This window comes from Myotis brandtii, unplaced genomic scaffold, assembly GCF_000412655.1.
Source record: "Myotis brandtii unplaced genomic scaffold, ASM41265v1 scaffold708, whole genome shotgun sequence".
In the NCBI taxonomy this organism is placed as follows: Eukaryota; Metazoa; Chordata; class Mammalia; order Chiroptera; family Vespertilionidae; genus Myotis; species Myotis brandtii.
In genome coordinates this window covers 1,315,487-1,342,089 of record NW_005370777.1, presented here as the reverse complement: position 1 = coordinate 1,342,089, position 26,603 = coordinate 1,315,487, and the positions used below count along the sequence as shown (strand labels likewise).

Genomic DNA, 26,603 nt, shown 5'->3' with positions numbered 1-26,603 from the left:
GGACATCCCCTGAGGGGTCCCAGATTGGAGAGGGTGCAGGCCAGGCTGAGGCACCCCCCGCCCCCATGCATGAATTTCATGCACTGGTCCTCTATTTTTTAAAATAATTTACCACCTACTTTATCAAATGTTTTGAAGAGAGTTTGATTGTAGGTTGAATAACAATTATACTGTAGTCACATATTTTACTGTTTTCATTGGTATGGAAATTACCTTATTTATTATATTCTTAAAGTAAACAAACTTTTCTTTAATATAGAGAAATGAAGTAGAAAACCTGATTCACTGATCACTACTTCAAGGAGAAAAGCCTAATTTAAACAAAAATTATTTTTAGAGAATTTCCAGAGGGTCTATGTATGAATATAAAGCAACTACATCACTGAGTGCTTATAAACTGCATTCAATTGCCTGAGAGAAAAACGAACACAATGACCTCTAATTTAAAAGTAAAGAGCTTTCTGGGAAGGCAACATCATAATCACTGACACACCATTCCCGGTTACAAGTGCTTTCATATAAATTATCTCATTTAATTATAACAAGAAGAAATGTATTATTATTCTCATTTTAAAGAATAAGGAAATGAAAGCTCAGAATGATGAAGTAACTCATTCAAGGTTACTCAGCAAGTAAGAGATGGAACTGGTACTCTAATTTACATTTTCTGATGCGGTGTAGCACCCCAATCTCACTGTCATATAAAATTTCATTAAGTACCCCTGAAATGCGAATCACTGAATCACTGACACACAGAACAGGTTAAGTAAAGAGGGCCTTTTTGAAAGTAAGGAACAAAAACATTGATCGCAGTTTTGTAGTTTTGTTTATGTCATGGAGAAAGCTAGAAGTCACAGATAGGAAGGTCCTTAGAGAGGCACTACCTTATCACTGTACACCTGGCTCAGTATATATATAGGGAGAATACTCCCCCTTTCTCCTGCATTCTAATGAAAGTGCTGCTCCGAATCTAGTTATACTAGAGGCCTGATGCCCGAAATTCGTGCAAGGAGCTTGGCCCTCGCAGCCACTGCAGCTTGCCTCGGCCCTCGCAGTCCCGGCTTCATCCGGAAGAATGTCTGGAAGGTCGTTCGGCTTTCTGGTCTAATTAGCATATTACACTTTTATTATTATAGATATCTTTTATAAAACAGCCCATGAGGAAAAGTCCTTCTAGCATTTCAAGCCTGGGGAGAGTTCCTTTCTCTGCCTGCCTTGATAATAGTTCCCTGAGATGGTTCTGTAGCACACTTCTGACCTGGTGGCCAGGAAGCTCAGAGCCAAGTCATACGCTCAGTTGCAGTCATTTTCCTTAGTTCAGGTTTTTCTGGAATATTTTCCTTTTTGTCCCTTTTAATTATTTTCTCTTTTAAACAATCTGTTTCATGTGGAGGCAGGATAGAGAAAAATTAGGGAAAGCTCCCAGAAAGTGAAATGAGGAAGTAGGAACAGATACCACAGATGGATACACCACAAGGTCCTCTCACCAGAGTTGCACCTCCACGCATGATCAAAGGGAAATTATTTATGGCAGAAACCCCTACAGTGTTCACAGAGGTCAACAACAAGAATTGACTAAAACCAGTCAGTTAACCCAAGATAGAGGAAAAATTGACTGAAAAATAACCCCAAAGCTCATATACCATCATTAGTGAAAATTGATGCCGTAAGTAGAAGGGGCACCAAGGGGTATGAACGCCATAACACTCGGGAACAGACCATATTAGGAACAAGACCCCCTCCCAACCAGAGGGTAGAGACAGAATCTGGCGCCATAAAGTTTAGGAATAACTCACCCTTGGAAATGCATACAATCCCAAAACTGATTGCAGCATGGAAAGCAACTCAGTTGCGAGTTCGCCCACACCCACTCTGATGTGTACAGTAAACCCTCGATTTTGTGGACCTCACAGTGGTGCCCTATGAGATTTGCAACCAGGGGAGCAGCAGGTGGCTAAACCCCGATCCTGTCTCCAGGAACCTGCAGCCTCGCCTCTTTCTCTCAACCTAAATAAAACTTGCTTTTGGTTTTACTGGAACTTGCTCTTGAATTCTTTCCTGTGCAAAGTCAAGAACCTACAGATCCTGGAGTGCTTAGGGGCTCCATTTAGGGTCTGCCTCAGGTGACAATATCTTTTACTACCATTTTAATGGGGGTTTATTTTACTGTAATTATATCTTTTATTACAAGCTTTCTCAAGCCTCTTTTGAAGATAGGCAGAGTATAAATATACAGAGTCCTGCACTAAGTAACTCTAGTAAAAATATGAGTAGTTACTCCTTTGAAAAAATAATAATATACCATGTACAAATAGTTTATTTAAATACTTGAAAAGCTCACATGGAAGAAATTTTTGTTGTGAATGCACAGGGTAATAGAGTTCCATTTTGTTTCCTTTATTCCTTGTTTCTGTGTTTTTGTTTTTATTGTTGTAAGAACACTTAACATGAGATACTCCCCTCTTAATGAATTTTTAAGTGCACAATACAGTATTGTAACTACAGATCTCTGGAATTTATTCATCTGGTATAACCAAAATTTTGTACTCTTGAATAGCAACTCTTCATTTTTCCCTCCTCCCAGCCCTTGGCAACTACCATTCTATTCTGTTTCTAAAGTATGACTATTTTAGATGCCTCATATACTACAGGCTGAATGTTAGTGACCCTCCAATATTCATCTGTTGAAATCTAATCCACTGGTATAATGGGTTTTAGAGGTGGAACTTTTGGGAGATGATTAGGTCATAAATGGGATTAGTGCCCTAATTTTAAAAAAAACACCCCAGAGAGGTTCCTTATCCCCTTCTGCCATGTGAGGACATAGTGGAAGACCATGAACTAGGAAGTGAGTCCTCATCAGACACCAACTCTGCTGGTGTCTTGATTTTGGACTGCCCAGCCTGAAGAACTGCGATAAATACATCACTGTTTTTTGTTAATATCCACTCTGTGGCATTCTGGTAGAGAAGCCTGAATAGACTAAGCCATCATACAATGGAATTATGTCATTTTTGTCCTTCTGTGATTACTTATTTCACTAAGCATAATGCCCTCCAGGGCAACAGGTACCTGAAAAGATGCTCCATGTCACTTATCATCAGGGAAATGGCAAATTCAAAACCACAATAGCTTTATTACCTCATACCTTTTAGGATGGCTATTCCACATATTAAAAATGATAACAAATGTTGGCAAGTATGTAGAGAAATTGGAACCCTTGCATACATACTGTTGGTGGGAATAAACAATGGTGCAGCTGCTATGGAAAACAGTACAGAGGTTCCTCAAAAAATTAAAAACAGAACTACTATATGATCTAGTAATTTCATATATGGATATTTATGCAAAAGAACTAAAATTAGGATCTTGAAGAGATATCTGCACTCCTATGTTCAATGCGGCATTATTCACAGTAGCCAAGATATAGAAACAAATGTCCATTGATGGATCAATGAATAAAGAAAATGTGCTATACCCATACAATGGAATATTATTCAGCATTAAAGAGGAAATTGTTCCTTTATTTTTATAATAAAGGCTCAGTGTCTCTTAAGAAGCATTTCATGTGTCAGCAATAGTAGGTGATGAGGTAATTGTTATTGCATAATACACTTTTATTTAAAAAGCAGAGGTCCAATGCAAGAAATCAATCTGTATATATCTCACATATAATTATGTCACATCCACCATTCTGATTATTGTAGGAATATAATCCACACGACACACACACCTATAAGCATGCACACATTTTTCAAAACATAGAGAAAATCAGTAAGTAGGAACAACACTGGGGAAATGTTCTTTATGGTCTGGTTAGTACTAAAAGAGGAAAAGAGAACTGCCTGAGAAGTTGAGGTGATCAAAAGAGGTCTAAAAATTTGGGGTATTGTTGAAAAAAACAAATCCAGGTTTAGGCCAGGAAAGACTCAAACAGACTACAATAGGGCCAACACTCCTCCCTCAGGATTTTCAGGCATCTCAAAAATCAAACAGAAAAAAAGCGTTTCTTTTATAAGGAGGGTAAGCAGCACTCGCAGGAATGTTGAGGGGAAATGGAGCAAGCAGGTGGAGCTGAGCCAACAGCAAAAGCAAGGTGGTAAAACATCTCTCTCTGATTCCAAATGAACTGTTAAAGGGGAGGCGGTCTGCCTTTTAGTCATTGGTCAGATTTGGGGGCAAGACACACCCAGGAATCCTTGGAAGTATAGATGCCTGCTTACAGTTTAGTCAAGCCAAGGCAGTAAGTAATAAATGGGCAATTGTGAGCACTTAGTTCATGCAACCTAATAAAAAAATACACTATTGAAATGTTAACTACTTTTTTCCTGCCATAAAAATTCTCATAAAGAGTCCAGTGACAAAGTATACTACAGTAGTACTGCCTTATCCATGATTTCTCTTTCTGCAGTTCAATTACCTGTGGTCCAAAAATATTAAATGGAAAATTCCAGAAATAAACAATTCATATATTTTAAATTGTACACTGTTCTGAGTAGCATGATGAAATCTCATGTCCTCCTGCTTCATCCCACCCAGGATGTGAATCATCCCTTTATCCAGTGTCTCCAAGCTGTATAAGCTGTTACTCACTCAGTAACTGTCAGTTATCAGATCAACTGTTGAGTTCAAGTCACCTTTATTTTAATTAATAATGGCCTCAAAGCACAAGAGTAGTGATGTTGGCAATTTGGATATGCCAAACAATAAAGTGTTTCCGTTACGAAAAGGTAAACATTCTCTACTTAATAAGGAAAGAAAAATAACTGTATGCTGAGGTTGCAAGATCAAATAAGAACAAATCTGTCTGCAAAATTGTAAAGAAGGAAAAAAGAAATTCTTGCTCATTTTGCTACTATCCCTCAAGCTGCAAAAGTTATGGCCATAGTGTGTGGTAAGTGCTTAGTTAACATGGAAAAGATATTAAATTTGTGGGTGGAAGACATGAACAGAAAATGTGTTCCAATTGATCGAACGTGCTGCACCAGAAAGCACTCAACCTATACAAAAACTTCAGCAAGGATCCTCTGAAATGAGTGACCACCTTCTCACGACTTTCTTAGTATATTACTACAATTATTTATCATAGGTTTGTATAGAAAATAACAGTATATTTATATACTGTATTATCCATGGTTTCAGGCATCCACTGGGGGTCTTGGAAGGTTTCTCCTGTGGATAAGGGAGGGACTACTGTTTCAGAAATTCTGCATTGATTTCCATTCACATTACTAAAGTGCACATGATTTCAGTTAGTCATTTAAGTCTCTGACAAATCAACATAAGATAAGATTTATTAAGACAGCTTAGGAGAAAGTTTGCATATAAAAACAAAGAACTTATCTTACATTCATATATCCATTAAATTATGCACTTATTGTATTAATATATCTAAAACGCATTGTAAAATGAGAATCTGGCAACATTCCTAGAAGAACCTGGTTAAATTACGCATCCTTGAGATTTATTGGTCACTTGTCCTTAAGAAATTAAGAAGTGGAAAGCTTTAAAGAAGGACCTCCTGCCAAAGTGTAACCCATTAAATGAAAGATAAAAGTATGAGTCATAGAATTATGGAGCTGGGGAGGATCTAGCATCACCATTTCATCTTCAAATAAAGAAACTGAGGCTCATTGTGAGCTGATATTTTCCAAGTCACACAGCAAGTTAGTACAGAGATCAGAGGAGCAACCAGGTCAGTGTTCTTTTCCTCTTGGAGGATGAACTTCACCAGTGCAAGTTCGTTTCATAGGTTATTTACTTTACTGATTATAAAAACAGGTGAAGCTTTGACACATTGTTAAATGGGAAGAACAAATTGGAGAGAAATGTATATAGTGTGATTTCATGTTTTTAAAACATAACATCTATCTATCTATCCATCCATAATCTACCTCCTATCTGTGCTCACATGAAATTGGAGAAAAGAGTCGAAGTATCTATACCAGGTTAACAATGGCTATTCACAGGAGGGATAAAGCAAGAGGGTAAGAAAAAAAATGTAATAAAATAGCAGTTTTTGAAGTTGTACGTCTTCACAAAATAAAGATTGTGAAATTCTATCTATAAGATTATTATTAATGCATAGAAATTAAATGTGCACATAGACAATGACTATAAAGTCACTCGATTATGCATGCAGACCAGAACATGGACAAAGGAAAGTGTCATTTTGATCAGGAATTGGGTTATGGATGTTTTTTAAGTTGTGTAGTTATTTTTAAATAGTGTTTGCAGAGTTGTAAAAGTAATTCAAGTCAAATGAATCTCTTCTAAAACCACTGAAACACACTTATTTTAACTCAAATCTGATAAAAAAGACTTACTCATGTATTCATTCACAGTATTCACTGGGAAAACCTTTCATTATCAGCACTGATAACTATAACATTTTATGTTTCACATGCAAATGTTTACATATATGTGTTTGCATAGAGGTCTCTATATAAATATATATTTGTTTATTAAATGGGCATATACTTTTTTATTGAATGCTGTGGACAATGAAAATAAAAGTAATGCACATACTCACTATAAAAATTACAGAAAATGTAGGAGAGCATAAAGTAAAAATCAATGATAATATTATCTAGAGATATCCACAGTTAATCTTTTTGCATCTGTCTTTCCAGATCTTTTTATGCATGTGTACTCAAAAATGGGATTATAATTTACTTTATCTACGTTTTCACTTAAGTTAATATATTATGGCTATATTTCCAGGAAAATAAATGCAGATACATGTAATTTTAAATTAGATAGTTGACATTTCATCATAGGAAATTATAGTAATTAATTTTACAAATTTTCTATTAATGGCCTTTTGGTTTGATTTTATTTTTATAACGATCATAATGCTGAAATGGCCATCTTTACCTACACACTTTTTGCTCTGGTCCTGTTGCTTCCTTAAGAAACATTCCTATGAGCAATATAACTCTAGAAGTTTATACTTGAGTATCAAAAATACTAGTAGATGAGAAGCCTTTTGTTATCAGGACAGTGTATCATAGGTACAACCAGTACAAGCTATAGTTTTTCTCATGGATAAGTGACCCATATTTATCACTTAATTCTTCATTATATCTGGGGAAAACAAAATTGTATCTAAAAGCAATCATTGTGATTATCCATAACTAATGAAGTTCTATTATCTATATTTCAAATTATTCCCAATTATTTTTAGGTCCTACTCTCTTACTAGTATGAGATCATTAATTGTGGCCCTTATAAAATGCACTGACATTTATATAGTAGTTATTCAACTATTTTTAAAGTGTCTACAAAGAACACTCTTAGCAACTGTTTTTAACTTTATGTTGAATGTGCAAGGATACTCTATCATCAAAAATATCCTCCATATCCTGAAGATACTTATATACTAGTAGAGGCCCGGTGCATGAATTTGTGCATGGGTGGGATCCCTGGCCTAGCTGGCGATTGGGGCTGATAGGGGCCATCTTGCACAGTCCCGATTGGGGCCGATTGGGGCTAGCCGGCTGAGGGAGGTTGGCTGTGGGAGTGCACTGACCACCAGGGGGCAGCTTCTGCATTGAGCGTCTGCCCCCTCGTGATCAGCGCACATCATAGCAACCGGTCGACTGGTCTTTGGGTCGACTGGTCATAACAGTCGCTTAGGCATATATATACACACACACATATATATATACTAGAGGCCTGATGCATGAAATTCGTACACTGGGGGAGCAGATCCCTCAGCCCGGCCTGCACCCTCTCACAGTCTGAGACCCCTTGTGGCTGGATAGCCTTCTGCTGCTGCATGGCCTACTGCTTGAGCTTTAGCAGCTGCTGCATGTTCACGGCTTGGGCCACCACGGTCTGTCCTGCGAACACCATCGAGTTGGTGAGTCAAGCGTGGAGGCAGGCTCACCCTGAGTTTCCTGCACTTCCCTGAGTCACCGAGTTGTTCAGACTGACTGCCTTCTACGGAGAACAACACTGGGATCGGACCTAAGCCAGCAATCTGACATCCCTCTCACAGTCCGGGACCCCTAAAGGGATGTAGCAGTGAACCAAGTGACAGGCGGCCAAGGAGGAGCCCAAATTGGGGCCAGGCACTGTGCCGCTCGTGCTCATCCCAGCCTGCTGCTCCTGCTGCTGCAGCTCGGTAGTGCTGCCGCGGAGTCGGGAGAGGCTCCCACCGTGGCAGCTGCGCTCGCCAGCCATGAGCCCAGCTTCTGGTTGAGTGGCACTCGCCCTGTGGGAGCACACTGACCACCAGGGGGCAACTCCTGCATTAAGCGTCTGCCCCCTGGTGGTCAGTGCACATCATAGCGTCTGGTCATTCCAGTCGTTCTGTGTAACGGTCACTGAGGCTTTTATTATATAGATAGATTTGAAATAATGAGCTACTATCCATTTTTTGTTTCGTTGGACTTTTTTTTTTAAGAGAAAAATGAATAGATAGGAAAAAAATAAATCAAAGAAGGGAGATGTCAACTCTTATGGTCTACTATGTACAAAGAATGTAGCTAACTACTTTTTCATATAGTAATTCATTACATCTACCCAATGATATTGGGGAGAGGTAGATTGTGGGGCGCGGCTATAGGGTTAAGCCTCAGACTGACCTGTTGGCAAAGTCACAAACAAGTCCCAGCTTAGAGGGCACAGTCCTCTTAGCATAATTAGGCTTGACCTTATAACGCTCCCTAGATCTTATCTGGGAAGCTAATGGGCTGAGGGAGGTGCATGAAGTGCTGCCAAAACAAGTGAAACTCACAAGAACAGTGTAACTATGGTAACCACTACCTTGTTTACCTCTGACTATAAAATAAAGACTCAGCTTGCCTCTGGATCTTTCTCTGTGGCCTCAGTCAGGCACAGGAAGATCCACGAAGACTAAAGAAAGCTATGCTGATCATCTGAACACTGTCTCCATGTCCTTCATTCTTCGCCGACTCCGTCCACACCTTTGGGAACCTCTGGCCCGCTGGGGCTGGACCCGGGCAGTAGATATTATTTGTTATAGCTGCTTTTTGTATGAAGAAGTGAGGTGTGGGTTGATGAAATAAATTCCCCAAGGTCCCATTGTTAGTAATTGGTAGAGTGAGTATTTCAACCTATGTCTATGTAGGTAACATATTTTGTCTCAAAAAATAAGTGTCTTAACAATTTGAGCTTCCCAGTGATAAAATATTTTGTCTGTGAAAGTAGTAAGTGTATCATCATGGGAAATACGGATGCAGGTGTTGGTGGATCATACATGAAAGATGCAATGGGAAGTGTTGCAGTACTAGCAGAAGACTGTGCTTATTTCTCTAGGCCTCATCTAGAAGGTTAAATATTTTGTTAAACTGAAAACTGTACCAAGTTATAACTATTGATATTAGGCCACAGAATGATACTCAACTACTTCAAACTTAAGTAAACCTAATTTCACATATGAATATGGTAATTTCAAAGCCAGAGAATCTAAGCCATATTCTAATGAAAAAAAATCTATATTACATAGGCTATTTTAGTTTTTAATGGTGATGTATTTGGAATGATGGTGTTAAAATAAATTTTAGTGTCTCTTTTGCTAGGGACACAATTGTTTGGTTGCTTAAATATTATCTCTTAATGAAGATTAGTTAACTCATGCCAGCCTGATGATTACTATAGTTCACATTTCTGTATCTCTATTCTATTATTAAGGGATTTCTTAGATTTAATCTATCTAAAATATAACTAAGTCACTAGGAAATAGTGTGATTTAGACAAAATAGTGTGCTTGCGTGCTAACATATTCTACTATCCACCTCCCCCAGTTGGTTCTATTAAAAATAGTGCTGTAAAAAGAAGTAAAAATCAAAATAAATTATGCCCGCTGCAAAGCATTTCACAGAAAGGCTTTTATGTGCAATTTAACAGTTCATGAAAAAAAGAATATTACTGAAGGCAAGGAACATTCTTCCTCTGAAAAATAAGTGAAACTAGGATCTTTCTTAGGATTTATGCATTCACTTTGGGAGGTAGAAGATATTCAGGGCTGTGATTCATTTAAATATATGACCAAGTGGCCTGTGCTTTGGGGTCTGAGTGAAAGCCTTCCACGCCAGCAGTTGAGCTTTGCTAAAAGGAAGTTATTGGTTCTACATCTAAACACCCTCAGATGTCTGCCCTTAGTTCCTATGATTTGAACTAAAGAGAAAGAGGCAAGGAGCTGGCTTCTATTATCCTGAGTAGGCAGCATATTTTATCAAAAGGTGTATGGACTTCAGGAAGAAGAAAAACTACATTTGAAGGAGCTGACTCGACAAGTAACTTAAACTTGTGAGCCTTTCTTCATCTATAAAGTGGGTATAATAACACCCCACTGAGTTATTTTGAGAATTGAATGCAAAAATGTTCACAGGAATACACTGCACAGCATCTGACACACAGTAAGACTACAATACATTTTAGCTTCTTTCCTCTGTCATTTCTCTAATAGAGCAACTCTGGAAAACTGTAAATGCATCTTTAAAAGCATTCTCCTAAAGTTTGAGAAATGACAGTCCCATCAGCAGTCCCAGCTGGAGGGCAGCTATCAGCTGCCCCGGTGGCAAGGTACCTCCTGAGGCAGATCTAGAGCTCCAAGGGCAAAACTCAGAGGCCTGGAGGCAGCCAAGACGTGAGGGAGAAGCAGCTTCCAGAGCTTGGAGAGAGAGAGTCTGCCCTTACCAGCCCTTCTTTGGGAAAAGGCCATGTAAACTCCCTCTATTCCTGCAGACCAAGGAGAAGGTGAGACTTGGACCATGAGAAGACAGAACATGGCCTATCCTTTAGAGCCGTGGTCGGCAAACTGCGGCTTGCAAGCCACATGCGGCTCTTTGGCCCCTTGAGTGTGGCTCTTCCTAAGCCTTAGGAGTACCCTAATTAAGTTAATAACAATGTACCTACCTATATAGTTTAAGTTTAAAAAATTTGGCTCTCAAAAGAAATTTCAATCGTTGTACTGTTGATATTTGGCTCTGTTGACTAATGAGTTTGCCGACCACTGCTTTAAGAGAGTTCCTCAGTTCCTAGAAACTCTTCATGGAGGATGAGGCTCTAACCTGGCCCTCAGATTCTTGGAGGAAGAGGAGCAAAAGCTTAGAAAGTCGGGTTGTGGGACTAATGTTAGCTACTGTTTTTAGAGCTATGTGTTTTCCAGCTTAAGAATTATGTTTTACCCAATATAGACAGTGTAGCCTATGGTAAAATCCTTTATAAATTTATTTTAATATCTTTCATTGATAATTAAAATTTAAATGGAATTCATGTATTGGCAAAAGTAGGTTTTAAAAGATAAGACTGGGGAATATTTCTCTTTGAATACAATTTAACCTTAAGTATAAGAAAAAAAAAATCCCAGTCTTAAAAAAAAAGTACCTATGAACTAAATACTATTTTTCACATTCATGTACTTGAGTTCAATCTAATACAGTCCATAGACCTGAAGTTTGTTTAGTGTAACAAGAGATTATCCAAGCTCATTATTCAAGGACAGTGTTTCTGCCACCCCTGTATTGGAAAGTCTGGGCATTTGATTGCTCTGGAGCCAATTATAGCCTCCTCTTTACTTAAGTGATCTTCAGTCTCATCAAGAAGATCATCAAACTGACTTTTAGAAAGTGTGACAATCTGAAGTAGTACTTTCAATAGATTTTCTACCTTGAAAGTGCTTCCTTGTGATACAAGGACAATGATTAAGAAATCAAACTTCAACCCGGCCAGTGTGGCTCAGTGGTTGAGTGTCGAGCTATGAACCAGGAAGTCACAGTTCCATTCCTGGTCAGGGCACATGCCTGGGTTGCGGGCTTGATCCCCAGTGGAGGGCATGCAGGAGGCAGCCAATCAATGATTCTATCTCATCACTGATGTTTCTATTTCTCCTTCTCCCATCCTTTCTAAAAGCAATAAAAATGTATTTTAAAAAAGAAGTAAAACTTCAGAAAAGACTCCACACAAAAGCAACTTAGAATATAAGTAGTTCTCTCTTAACTACAATCCTCACTGATCAAAAAGATAAGCAAGATTTCCCAAGTATCTTCCTTTGTGGTGTACACTCTAATTGGAAAGATAGCCAAGCATATTGGGATCAGAAGCAAGAGAATTTATATTTATTGATCACTTGGTACATTTTAGGCTACAGTAGTACAACTGTGTGATTTAATCTTGCAGCATTCTGATGATATGATTATAAAAAAATCTGAATTTATTGGTGAGGAAGTTGACATCAAAGAGATCACAAAGCAAAGCTGGGGTCTCAATCCAAGTCCACATAACTTAAAGACTTTTTCTCTGAAAAAAAATCCTATACATGGGATTTCATGATTCTGTAGAATGTACTAACTCATCTCAGCATCCCCTCAAAATAGGATGTTCTACATCATATGAGGTATTCAATATAATTGAATCCTGCTGCCAATGCTGGTTGGTTGGGCACTTAAATCTGATTTCAAGTGGGAAACTAGAAATTATATTGGTGGAAGTCTTGAGTTAGTATTACTCTGAGTGAGAACCCTAAGGGACTGACTGAAAATAAATGCAGTAAATTTTATTTACTTTTATTTCTATCTTAGCACTGGACAGTTGAGGTTGCTGGATAAGTTTCAAACTATTAATTGCTGAGGAATTTTTTAAAAAAAGAAGAAAGTGGTTTCTATGAATGGAATTAGTTATATGATTCATAGAGACTGGTCAACAGGAGTGAAGATGAGAGTGTTTCAAATCCCTTCCTGATCCAATGAGTATTCTGTTTATAAAATATCTGAAATTGCAGATGTGCAGGTTGAGGGACAGGCAAACAAAAACACTGAAACAAAATGGGTAAGGGCATGGACAATTAAACAGTGATCCTTGATTCTTCATGTATTTCCACTGCTTATGATTTTATTCTGTCATCTTCTAAGGTTTACAAATACCATCTGTGCTCATAAAACTATGCAGCTCTGTTAAAGCCAGGCACAGTGCTTGGCTCAGTGGCCTTCTAACGCAAAATTCTAGACACTGACAACAGTGGTATTTCCTCTTGCTCATTCTAAATTTACCTGTTGTTAATTTCATTGTGCCTCTCCTCCCCATTGTCAGGCAAAAAGAGGATACTCAGACCTCAGGAAAATACTTTATACCATTTAAATCACTACATCCTAAATTTTTCTCTTTTCTTTTTGAGGGTCCCCTGAAGTTTTATACTCTCTTTTAGTAAGTACTCTTCTTTGGTACCAATTGACTATGGGCTTACTACCAGCTGTATTACAATCGACACACTACAATTTCAGGAAATACAGCAAATTTAATGTGAAGACCATGAGACTAGCTACCATCATTAGCTCTTCAAGAAAGATAAACACTGATATGTGTTTATCTTGATGTGTCCACAGTATCAAATTCAACGTCTCCCTCCTGGTAGGGTAAGGGGGGAGATGAAATAGAATACATATCTACAGGTGTCAGACTCTATAAATATTCCATTGCACCTCTCTAGCATTACTCGATATCAATATCCCTATTTCTGTCTTTGGGGAAGCTGAGTGAGTTGCCTACAATCATGAGCTAGTAAACAGCAGGGCTGAGATTTGAATTCATGTCAGTCTGACTTTTTAATTTCACCATGTGATTCTCCCATCATACTCATGCCTGATACAATACTTGTGGAAGGTCACCTTCATGGGGCTATCACTTCTCTAGTGCTATCCAGCCTCCAGAGGCAAAAGCCTGCAGCCCAGTAAGGCTGTAATCCACAAATGGCCTCATGGCCAGTTGGAATGCCAATTATTATGGTCAGTCGCATAATTAGTGTGCAATTAAGAAGTGACAATTAAGGTGCATACAGTACTCAGTTTTGGGGACTGAGTGTCTATTTTCATTACCACTGTAGTAAATAGTAAAAAAAAAAAAAGGCAGCAGGTAGGATGGAGTGTGAGAGGTGGAAGGAGGAAAACTAAGGGAAAATGGATTTGTTTATGGCTAAAATGCCCTGCAGAGGCAGTTTTGCCTGAGTGGCATTTTTAACATTTACCCTTATTTTCATTATAATCATGTTTGTAACATTCTTTTACAATATTATGGTACTATGTGTTTGAAGAATTTTAGAACATTAATGTTCAATGGCACTTAAGTCTTCCACCAGAAAAGTACCAGGGCTCTGCTTGGACATTCTCAGTGTCAAAGAATTCACTATGTATAAGAAAATAAAGTCTTACCTTTATATCGACCAAGACACTGTATTCCTACAGCTAACTTGAAATTATTCTATAAGCACGTCCGAAAGAACTGTGTGGCAACATACATTCCTAGACCAGTTCTACGGACACTTAGAAAAGTCTTTAAGTTCTGTCAGCATTTCTGTGTGAGAGACATGGCCACACATGCTGTCACAGAGCTAATGCACTTGGGTCACTAAACATATACACACAATGTTGGTGCTTTTCCATAATGTTTCAGTTTTCAAAAGCTAAAACGAATAAGCATTTCATAAAAAATTATTTAAGCTTTTTAAAAAATTATCACTTAATTAACATGGAGACCAATTATGTTAGAATAATTTAAGTTCTTACTTATCCCACACCTGAGACATGAGTAAGATACTCCTACAAGGGTCTCCAGTGAGGGTAACCCGATTTCAATGTCACTGCTTATCCCCCCAGGCCCAGTGCCTCACAAGAGAACCATTCTCCAACTTACCTGTGCTTAAGAGTCACTTGGAATGCTGTTTAAAGGGCCCTCGTAACTAGTTAAAGGGCTACAAAATCCCGTAATTATAGTATTTACCCAATGATACATATTCAGACTTCTCTTACACAAATCTTAACTGAATTATCTCTGTAGAAACATCAACTATTACCACTAACTTAACACAAGTTGTTCTGGGAGCTTAGAAATCAACTGTCTTTAACTCCAAATTCTATAGATCTATTTAATCTACAGTTACACCTCTACTTAGTGGCAGGGTAGAGCTGGAGCCAGATCCTTTGACTCTTTCCAGAATAGTAGTTTCTTTAGTAGGACTATTACAGCCATTTTTAGGTGTAGCTATCCGGTAATTGACACCATCCATCAGTATTAAGCAAAAAATCTTCAAAGAAAGTTTCAAATGGCCTTTACTCTAAGCCTTAATTGTAGGGAAGGAAACAGTATTTCATACGGGTAATAGATTAAATAGAGATTGAAAGACTGACTATTAGTGAGACACCCTGGTAGATATTCTGGAATACATGAAGATGAGTAACACACAGTTCTTGCCATACTGGAGTTGACAACTTACATGTTGCTAATCACTTTGGCCAGGAAAAACGGGACATTTCACTGAATGAGCAACAGTAGTATAGTAAGTCATCAGATTCTACAACACCTTGAAGTGCTTCATAATTAGCTCTACCTAAAATTGAAACTCCATTACTGTTAACTGGCACAGTAAAACAGCACATGGGAAAAAATATCTCAGTGTGCTAAATCAATATACTTATAATTGATATTGTTTAGAGGTTGTGGTTGTTTGATATGAATAAAAGGAAATAACTTATAGCTGCTATTGTTATGATAAACCAAAATTACCTAAAGACTCCTATCATTTTCTAGCTAGGTCCTGTGCACATTTATTCATTTATAACATACAGGAGAGATTTCAATACTTGTGGCCTCACCATTCATTTCTTCAAGTTCGCTGTTAATTCCAACATCTATGGAACTCATTATTTTGTCAATCTGCAAGAAACAAAAAGCATATAAGTGATGATTACATTCATCTTTAGCATTGCATTTTAAAATAACTTTCAAATGCTACAAGCATATACAGGGTGGGGCAAAAGTAGGTTTACAGTGGTGAGTACAGAGTTTATTCTTGTATTATTAATTATTGTATTACTTCCCATATGCACAACTATAATCCCACTTTTGCTCCACCGTGTATTCTTGATGTTATCACTACTGCAATACCACAATTAAGAGACTGACAAAGGTTTAAAGGGGGACAGACATCTCGTGAATTGCTTTTAAAAACATAAATTATGTTTCCCTTTCTTAAGCTTTGAAAATCAACTTCTCTTTGTATTTCCTAAAATGAACTTTGTTTGGAACTACCTGGGTCAGGACATTAGGAATTGTGCATTCTTTAGAATCAGAGGGCGGGGCAAGTGTCTCCTCTGACTGCTGACGGGGTGGGTTTCAGTTCGTAGGCATGGCCATTGGAACCAAGTTCTCACTAAATGGTCTGACCAGCCAAAGCTGACTTGTGGCATCTAATCACAAGAATTGAGGCATGGAAACAACTTCATTCTAAGAGGTAAGTTAAATGTTAATTAATCCTGCCTCGTTCCAAAAAGAATTTCAGATGTTACTCACAGCGTTAATAAATATAAGTAATGAGTAGACTCGAACAAACTATCTATCTAGTAGTATGAAATATATAGGAAGAAATGGCTTTGTAAAAAGCTTTAGCCCTCTATGGCTGAATCCTCCTCCTTGTCATCTTAGCATCCCCGGTAAGACAGCAGGTTTCAGAAGGGACAAGAAGCATTACTTCAATGTCTCATTTTGTTCACCCTGAAACAGATGCAGGGAGATTGAGTGATTTTTCCCAAACAGCTCAATTCAGAATGTCAATATCAGAACCATTCCAATTTCTAGTTCTCAGAATATTATAGTGACCTACGGTGTTTCAAAGCCCAATCCAACTGGCACAGTCTTTTGAGAGACAAAATGTGACATGTTTGAATAAAATGTCAAAGGAGAGTGTGGTCCAATCTTTGAAGAATTTCAAGAAAAAAGCAAGAAATGTTTTTATTTCATGATGCAGTCCTCTTTAGGGACAAAGGATGATATTTCATAATCCTACAAGGGCCCTTGCATTCTGAGTAATTCTATGAAATTAAATACTCTGTCTTTAGGTAGAGCTTAAATTGCTGATACATGACCTCAACACATTTTTTCTTAAAAGTCACTCTGATAATTGTAAAAGAGAAATATTAAGTAATTTTTAAGATTATATGGAGATTCTCTGAATATCTAAGATTCTTTAAAGAAGGGAGACAAGCTAACAAAGAGTTCAGTAAGTAAGCAAAATGATATAGGGCAGCAAAAACACGGAGATTTTTCTCAATTTGTCAGCTGCAGTGCTTGGGAAGACATAATGTGAACATTCTCTTGCACCTCATAGCTAGTTATTACTTCTGCTTGATATCAATTTCTATGGAAACAATAGATTTCCCCACATGTGTGAAACTCTATTTGTTTTTAAATTATCATGTGCTGCCCCTAGAATTTTCCCTTCCACTCAGAGCTGTATGCATTGTTAATTTTTTTTCTATTTGCCTCTGAAAGACTTAAAGCTGAAAATCCTCCCCCCCCCCCAACCTTCCTCGATTCCAAAGCATTCATATAAAGAAGAACAAGGCTTACTTCTTCCCATTCTGAGGTGAAGGATGGCGTTCTTTCAGAATTCCCTTTCGAGCTGTGTTCAGTAGTGGAAGATTCACTCCAGTTAACTCTCGATGGTTTCTCAGTTGAAGGGTAGGCAATGAGATCAGAATCTGACTTAGACACATTTTTTGATAAATGCATGTCAATCAGGGCTTTTGGCAATGACCTGATTCTCCCCAGGGTGCAGGCTCTCTCCACAAATCCCCCCGTGTTCACAATCCATTGGTCCCCATTCCGGGATCCACTCCTAGTTGTTCTTGTACCAACAATGGTATGGTTTTCGACTTGGTTGGGTTTTTTGTGAAAAATTGTTCTACTGACCACCTTGGGTTTAATTTTCTTTACCAAAGGTTCTGAGTTATTTTCTATTGGAGACTGCTTGAAAGACAGAGGATTCTTGGCCAAAATGATTTCATCTTGTCCTTCTTCACGTTCATCTCTTTTCCTGTAGAGATGAAATGGGTTTTCAGGAGACTCACAGGCTGGAGAGGATCCATGGAGAAGGCCTGCAAATTGCCCAGGATCATATTCCTTTGGGGGATCACTGTCCTCCTGTTGAGAGAGGTCATCTGCAAAAGAAAATAAAGAGGTCAGGATATCTATAATAATAAAAGTGTAATATGCTAATTAGACCAGACGACCTTCTGGACGAAGCCAGGGCTGCGAGGAAAGCCTGGGTCCTGGGTCCCTGCCTGTGGCTGGGGGGAAGACCGGGTCCGAGGTGCCAGAGGGAAGCCGGTGCTGGCAGCTGGGGAAAGGAAGGCCTATATTGCACGAATTTCATGCATCGGGCCAATAGCATATTTATAAAAGAACCTGAAAGCCCTGATACAACAGCAGTGCCCTTTTGAACTTGTGCTATATCCAGGCATTTGATTTATTGCTACACAATGATATTCCCATTTTATGAAACACCCTTGTCTCTATTGTACTGCCTATAAAATAAATGTGCGCCTGTGTGTGTGTGTGTGTGTGTGTGTGTGTGTGTGTGTTTGTTTCTGTGCACCAAATCTTCCTGATATACCTTAGGGAGTATTTCAAAAGTATGAATTGGGTATTAACTGAGTAATTGCATATCCTCTCCCTTATCCCCAGGGTGTATGTTTTATATTAAATAACAAAATTGGGTTTTCTTAACATGAGACACCCACATCCTAACCCAGCAATAAATGAGTCACTGTTCAGGTGGACATCAGGCATGTAAATCAAGGTCATGCACCATGACATCCCTCTGCCCTTCTCTCAGCAAATAAATCCAGAAACAAAACTTGAAAAGAAGTATTATTAAACATAATTTAAAGTAAATAACCCTGATATTGTTACTTTAAGTATAAAATTAAGAATGATTCTATACAAATTATATAATTTAGACAAAAAGGACTTGTACAAGCTTAACATAGGCCAACAATGTGATCTCTATCACTAAAAAGGGAGAGACTCTTTTACAAGAAACTGATATTGAGCTGTTAATACAAAACTCTCTTTTCCTTTCTTCTCTGAAATAACATTAGTTACCTTTGAATTTCTTCAGGTCTTTGAAAAATGTAATGCATTCAAGAAACCAAAGAAAAATGCTAATTTTTATCACTTTATATTTTTTCTAAGATAAATCATAAATGTTCTCTGAAATTTAAAATATACCATACTTTTTTTATTACCTAATTTGTGTTTTAAAGATACGGTGTCAAAATCTTGGCCAAATAATTTAACAAAGAAAGTCAGTTTACTTTTTTGACAGTTCATTTTAATTCATTTAGCTAAATATTTGCTACAAAATTACCCAATAAGCCCATAACCCAGTCTTGTGAATAAAACACTGTATAGCCAATGTGGTAGATAATAACCACAAATCCAAAGCTCACATGCTGACTCACATTCCAAAGAAGTTAGTTATTATTACAAACCCCAAACACCTACATTTTTAGAAATTAACAAGTAACATTGTGAGTAGGTATATCTATTTACTAAGTACTTAATGAGGGATTATAGTGACATCATCTCATTTAAACTCAAATTAATCCTGTGAAATGATTAATAAACATCATGACTTTCTGATAGAAAGAGATATGGCCAGAATACTGAATTCACATATTTACACAAATCAGCAACCACAATAGACATTTACCTAGAGGATGCTACGTAGAGACAAATTGATTTTCTTCATTGAAGTTTGGTCCCAGGTCCCTATACTGTTCTCTCCCTCGGAATTGACAGAAGCATGTCCCCTGACCTCACCCTTGTTCCTATTTGACTTCTCCAAACAGAAGATGTCCCCTTTCCCAGACCTATCACAACGGTATCCTGAGATGGAAGAGAAGAAGAGTGACAGGAAGAGGGGTCCAAGAGATCACAATCTAAAAGAGAAACAATTTGCACCCATCCAGTACTGTTATAATTACTTCATCGTCCCACAAAAACTCTGTTCCTATCGAGTGTAGCAACACTATGTCCTCGTCAAAAAACCCATTTTGTCCTCCCCTCGGGACTCTTCTTAAAGTAGAATAGTGTGTGTGTGTGTGGGGGGGGGGGGCACGGGGGGGGGGGGGCGGGGGGGGGGGGGCACGGGGGAGGTGAGGCAAGGCAGCTCTGAACTCTCTAAAAGGGCAGTGTTTATATAAGGCCTATTCTATACATGTTCTAGAAGTCGAAATGAACACTTAAGCAACTTAAATTGCAGCAGTTTCCCCAGCCAGTATGTTAAGCTAAGATTCAAACTAAGGTCTATTGGATTCCCACACCAAATTGTCCTGGAACATATTTCACTGTTAAGATAAAAGAAAAATCTAAGGTTCAAGGACAAGCAAGTAGACTGTGAGGAAGGATATGGTTACTCCTGTTTATGACTGTTTCAGGAATTTGGGATAAATGGACTGAAAGGTATTTTTCCTGCTTCATGGAAGTAACTGATGCTCGGAGGAAATACAACTTGGCATTCTGTTCCAATTTATTTTCTCTCTTTCTTCCTTGGCTACTTGGCTCCCCGTAGTGCTTTACAACGTACGCAGGTTGGTGTGGGATGACAATAATGGGTGAATAATTGTAAAGGGGAGGAGGAATTTGAAAAGGAAGTTCAGAATGTTACTTTGAAAGTTGCTGAAGAAGGCCCAATAGTTTGCGTTTGAACAGAAACCTGAAAAGAATCAGCCTGCTGCAAGAAAAAGATTCTGTAAATCTCAGTCAAAAGGTCTGTGACCATGTTCATGACAAAGAGAGTGTTAGGGGCACAATACTCAAGTTTTCTGTGGTTATTATTATTAGGTAACAATCCCCTCTGCGTTTTGACAAAAATGACTCTAATCACCACCCCAAAATGCTTTATATTGTCCAAGTCCCAGCAGTCACTTCCCCAAGTAAAAGAGAATTTAGTCAGCTTATAAGATTAGGCTTTTGAATCGCACTTCTTAGCATCATGACAGTTGGTAACATTTTTACAAATATTATCTGTTTCTTTCAGTGGCCAAACTCTAAGGATGACTGTCAAAGACAAAGAGAAGTTGATCTGAAACCTCCTGGAACACCTGTTTGGTGGACTGATGACAGCTATGACCCCGCTCTGCCCTGGCTCCCTGCAGCCATTCCTCCCACATGGCTCTGGGTGTGGCCAGGCACCTTGCTTTGGTCAGTGAGACAACAGCAAATGTGACAGGAACGTTCAGAGAGCCTTGAAAAGCACTTGTATGGTAGGCCTTGTTCTCTTGTTGCTCTTGGAACCTTGCAGCATGTGAGCAAGGCCAGGCTGGCCTGCTGGATGAGGAAATGATCCATGACCCAGCTGTCTGAAGTTGTAGGTGTTATTATTTTTCAAGTATTAAGAGGCTTACAGACTAGGAGTTGCCACTTGGAAAAGACAAGATTGTTATACTCAGATCCGAAGAGGAGGGAGCATGCCATGCCACCAGGGGGCGCACAGGGAGGCACAGGATTGGGCAGGAGGCAGAATGGGTGAAAGAAAAGGTGGGAAGAACCTTTATTGTGGTGCCTTTGGGAAACCATAAGCAGTTCTAGGGTTGGCTATTTTGACCCTAGGGCATAGGCACTGTCACTAGTGGTCTGGTGTGTGGTGTTGGTGTGATTAGGGCAGGTGGATGGTGGCTCCCTGTGAGAACCTGAGAAAGGGTGCTGTTGGGATATGGCTCTGGATTGGCTGGTTTGCATATGAAAGGCATGTATGTAGGTGAGTTTTCTATCCCTGAGAATTTGCTAGCCCTGGGAGGGGCCACCCCTCCAGAGTCAACAAGGTCCCAAGATGTTAAAGCATCAAACAAAACAAAACAAATAAAAAGGCACCTTGCTGGAACCGGTTTGGCTCAGTGGATAGAGCATCGGCCTGCGGACTGAAAGGTCCCGGGTTCGATTCCGGTCAAGGGCATGTACCTGGGTTGCGGGCACATCCCCAGTAGGAGATGTGCAGGAGGCAGCTGATCGATGTTTCTCTCTCATCGATGTTTCTAACTCTCTATCTCTCTCCCTTCCTCTCTGTAAAAAATCAATAAAATATATTTAAAAAAAAAAAAAAGGCACCTTAATATCCCAGCCACCCACCCTTACTTCGGTCCATAGTCAGCAAAATTCCAGTTGGGTCTAGGTAGTTTCGCCATAAACATTTTTGCCACAAGTATGTTTGCTGCAAACATTTTTGTTGCAAACATTGGCCATAAGGCCATTTTGCCATAAAAGTTAAAATAACTGGCTGACAGTTTGGTTTACATTTGGCAAACTTCATGTTTTTTGTCAGTTTGGTTTCATTCTCCATTGATGAAGTCCTCTCAGTACTCCCATTTGTATAGTATATAAATTTTAGCCCTCATAATGGTCTATACTGTGATGAGTAGACATGGTAGTCTTAAAATACTGGATGACAATAACTACGTATAAAGCCAGATTGCAAAGCTATGTGTAAAGTTAGATAACATACCGTAGTAGAAAATGATAATATATCAGTTTTTGTAAATCCTTTGGTGAGCTCAGTCATCCCTCACACCTGTCAAAAGCTACATATGACAAATATAAAACAGGCAGCTAATTCACAAGTCTTCCAGAGCTTTAATTACCAATTCTTTAATTGGAAACTGATACCACTTTTAAATTTTTTTTTAATTTATTGACTTTGAGAGAGAGGGAGGGGAGGAGGAGAGAGAGAAACATCAATTGTGTTCCACTTATTTATGCATTCATGGGTTGATTCTCGTATGTGCCCTGACCAGGAATCAAACCTGCAACCTTGGCATATTGGGACAACTCTCTAACCAACTGAGCTACCTGGCCAAGGCTGATACATCTTTTAATAAAGAAAAAAAGTGCAGAGCCAAAAGAGAAGACAAATCCATAATCAAAAAGAAAAAGAAAGAAAAATGTGTAATATAATGAACAAAAACTTTCAAAGACAATGTATTTTCATTTTTCTCAGCAGAGTTTTAAATTTTGTTATTAATTTTTTTAATATATATTTTATTGATTTTTTACAGAGAGGAAGGGAGAGGGATAGAGAGTTAGAAACATCGATGAGAGAGAAGCATCGATCAGCTGCCTCCTGCACACTCCCTACTGGGGATGTGCCTGCAACCAAGGTACATGCCCTTGACTGGAATCGAACCTGGGACCCTTGAGTCCGCAGGCCGACGCTCTATCCACTCAGCCAAACTGGTTAGGGCAAAATTTTGTTATTAATTTTTAAATGTTTCATTGTGTCCTTTAATGCTCCTCTTTCATTTTTTGTTCTTTTATCTTTTACCACGAATTGTCTTACAGCAAAGATGTTTACTGCAAAACTACAGGACATGCTTCCAAATATGCGAGTGAGGCCATCCAGAACTGACCAGCCCCAGGCCAGCCAGCCTATGAACCACAAATGCATGCATGAGCCCAGGCAAGATCAGTTGAAGCTGACCCAAACCAGAACACCCGCCAGAATCATGAGCTAACCAAATGGCTATCATTTTAAGCCACTAAGTTTTGGGGCAGTTTGATATATAGCAGTACATAACTGCTTCTGCCTGTATTCCAACTTTTAAAGAAGAATTAATACATTTTTCAAATATCTATCAGTGTTGTGAAGACTGAGTGAAAGAATAGAAGTAAGCCTGTGGCAAAGAACACATTAAGCATATGTTCATGTTATTATAATAATAATTTTTTTAACCTACAGGGTTTCATTTTTACAAAGAAATGCTGTAGTAATTAATTGTATCAGGCACTCAATACAGATTGGTATTTTTGACATGGTAAACATGGGATTTACTCCTTTGTTTCTGCTTGTCTATTTTTAAAAAGTATACTGTATTTTGGAAAGAATATTTGCATTTTATTACTATTTCTTTAGATGAAACTGAGGAAAAGTATATAGATTAAACTGTTTTTATAACTTGTCTCATTTGATTTCACACTTCTCTTTTGATAAGTGGTTATTTCATGCCAAAGTACAGAACTAAATATGTGTGAATTCCAATCTGATAGTTATTCAAAGCACCATTAGCATTTCAAAGAAAAGTCAGAGTAAGTACCTAGTAGTAAGCAGTTCAGTCTCCCTTTATCCATCTTTGCCCTGATCTTTATCACCCATACAAATACCTGAATAACAATAAAACCGAAAATGTCATGTTAAGATAAAAACAAATGATAGAAAACAAGCTATTTCTTCTTCTATTATAGACCATACCTTCCGAGTATTGGGTCATTGCATTCCTCTTTGGAAAATAAAAATGTCTTCATTTTCAGGGATTCTAGTGCTGATATTAATATTATAGAAATTCTAAGTTCATTTTACAAATATGCATAAATGCCTTCTGTGTACCAGGCACTGTCCTGTGTGTCAACGTTTCAGCAGTGGCAGAACAATGCCCTGCCCTCAGGGTGATGATATTCCAATGAAGGAAACAATTGCAGGCAAATCAAAAGAATCTAATTGATGATGGTAGGTTCTATACAGAGAATAAAGCAAGTAATGAGATAGGAATTGCTATTGCCAGCCCAGGAAAGAAGGTATGGAAATCTCTGAGGCTATTCTGAAGGCCAGTGTAGCCACAAAAAAGTGGTGAGAGGGTGGTGTATGTGCCAGCGGTCTTCAGAGAAAGGGAGAGAGAGAGAAGTGTAGTTGCAGTCTGGAACCAATGGCCTGAGAACCAGAATTGATGGTGTATGCAGTTCTAGTCTGAAAAGCCATGCTTCAGGTTGAGTCCAGGCAGGAAAACGGTTGATGTACTACTTCAAAGAGTGTCAGGCAGTAAGAGTTCTCCCTTGTTCAGTGTGGGGGCCAGCCTTTTGGTTGTATTCAGGCCTTCAACTGATTAGATGAGGCCCACCCATATTAGGGAGGTCACCTGAATTTACTCAGTCTACCCACTTAAATCTCATCCAAAAACACCCTCATAGAAATACCTAGAATAATGTTTGACCAAATATCTTGGCACCCCATGGCCCAGTGAAGTTGACACATAAAAGGAACTACCACAGGTGGATAGAAGGGATGAAGATGAGGTCAGAGATAAAGGCAGGAGTAAGATTTACATGGTCTGATTTACACTTTTAAAAGATCACTTGCTATTTCTGATGGCCAGAATATGACAATAATGTAGTATTTTAAGAAATTAATCTTCCCTGGTCCCCTCATAAAAACAATATATATGAACGTAAAAGAATAAAATGTCAGCACATGGTAGCAAACAGCAACAGCACAACCCCACAAGCCAAGTGCAAGTATATCCTCAATAAGGCAGGGATCAAGGAATCCCTATGGTCCTGGACAATGGGTGGGCATAGTCAAATCACGTGATGATGGCTGGGTCCAGAACTAGACTAGCAGTTGCGAGCTGCAATAGTAAAAAGAAAAGAAAACTTTACGGAGCCTGCAAACCACAGGACCCAGAAATTGCGATTAGATTGATTCCAAAAAGGAAAGGGCCTGGCACTCAGCAGGATACTTGAGAACAACCAGCAAAACTTGAAAAAAAATCCTGCAAAAGGACAACAGAAAGCATAAGCTATTGAAGATCTCAGAAATATCCAACAAATCCATGCCTTTAGTAGGCTAGAGACTCACACCGAAGAAAAACTTTCAGGAGCAGAATCCAAATTGAACAGGGTGAAAACACCAGAGCTCTCAGGGAGTAAAATGTTTCCTATAATGAGGAGGCGGGAGTGGCAGGGAAGGCAGAGGTCCAGAGGTGGGGGACCTTGAATGTAATAATAGCAAAATACAGTGTTCACTTGTGAGAGCACTGCTTTGGAAGGCAAGGTTCATGGAACTCTGGAGAATGCTGAGGTTAATGACAGGAAGCCTTTCTGAATTAAGCAGAGAAGTACCCATACTTCTTAACACCTCACGGTAATAACAAAGGAGAAAGTCCTTGAGCTGTGGAGTGGGGACAGCTGCTGAGGTGCATGCCTGCTCTCCCACGGAAACCTCTTCTGAATAGTCCACGACATCTCTTCTCATGAAATATGGAGAAAATAATTGTTTTGGTGGAATCCTATTTAAAGACATTGCAAGAGAAAGAAATGAAATGAATGTCTAACAGCTAATGAAAACAAACCAGAAATGTAGCCCCAAAGCAATCAAAAGCTGTAACCTAAAATTCAAAATTATATAAAAGAAATTTTAAAAATGGTCAAAGTTCTGGAAGAACAGTCTAAACTATATGTAAGTAGAAGAGCTCAGAAAAGAGGCATCTGGTCTTTCTTGTTTAGTTGATGGTTTCTTTCACTGTGCAGAAGCTTTTTATTTTTATGTAGTCCCATTTGTTTATTTTCTCCTTAGTTTCCATTGCCCTAGGAGCTGTATCGGTAAGATATTGCTACGACAAATGTCTGCTATTTTGCTGCCTAAGGCTTCTTCTAGGATTTTTATGGTTTCCTGTCTTGTGTTTAAACCCTTTATCCATTTTGAGTTATTTTTGTGTATTGTGTAAGTTGGTGGTCTAGTTTCATTTTTTTGCATGTATCTGTCCAATTTTCCCAACACCATTTATTAAAGAGACTGTCTTGACTCCATTGTATGCTCTTGCCTCCCTTGTCAAATATTAATTGAGCATAATGGCTTGGGTTGATCTCTGGGTTCTCTGTTCTGTTCCATTGGTCTATATGTTTGTTCTTGTGCCAGTACCAGGCAGTTTTGAGAACAGTGGCTTTGTGAGAACATATTTGCCAATGATCTCTGATAAGGGTTTAATCTCCAAAATTTATAGGGAACTCATACAACTTAACAAAAGGAAGATAAACAA

General features: G+C 38.6%; 1 protein-coding gene across 1 annotated transcript in view; it reads right to left on the bottom strand.

The window, feature by feature from the left end:
* ANKS1B (ankyrin repeat and sterile alpha motif domain containing 1B) overlaps positions 1-26,603 on the bottom strand; it is an 822,202-nt gene that overhangs the window by 422,470 nt on the left and 373,129 nt on the right. The window contains exons 13-14 of the mRNA XM_005882370.2: positions 17,368-17,957; positions 15,603-15,675 (exon numbers count right to left, since the gene is read on the bottom strand). Of these exons, the coding sequence (XP_005882432.1) occupies positions 15,603-15,675; positions 17,368-17,957 (663 nt within the window). The remainder of the gene's footprint in view (positions 1-15,602; positions 15,676-17,367; positions 17,958-26,603) is intronic.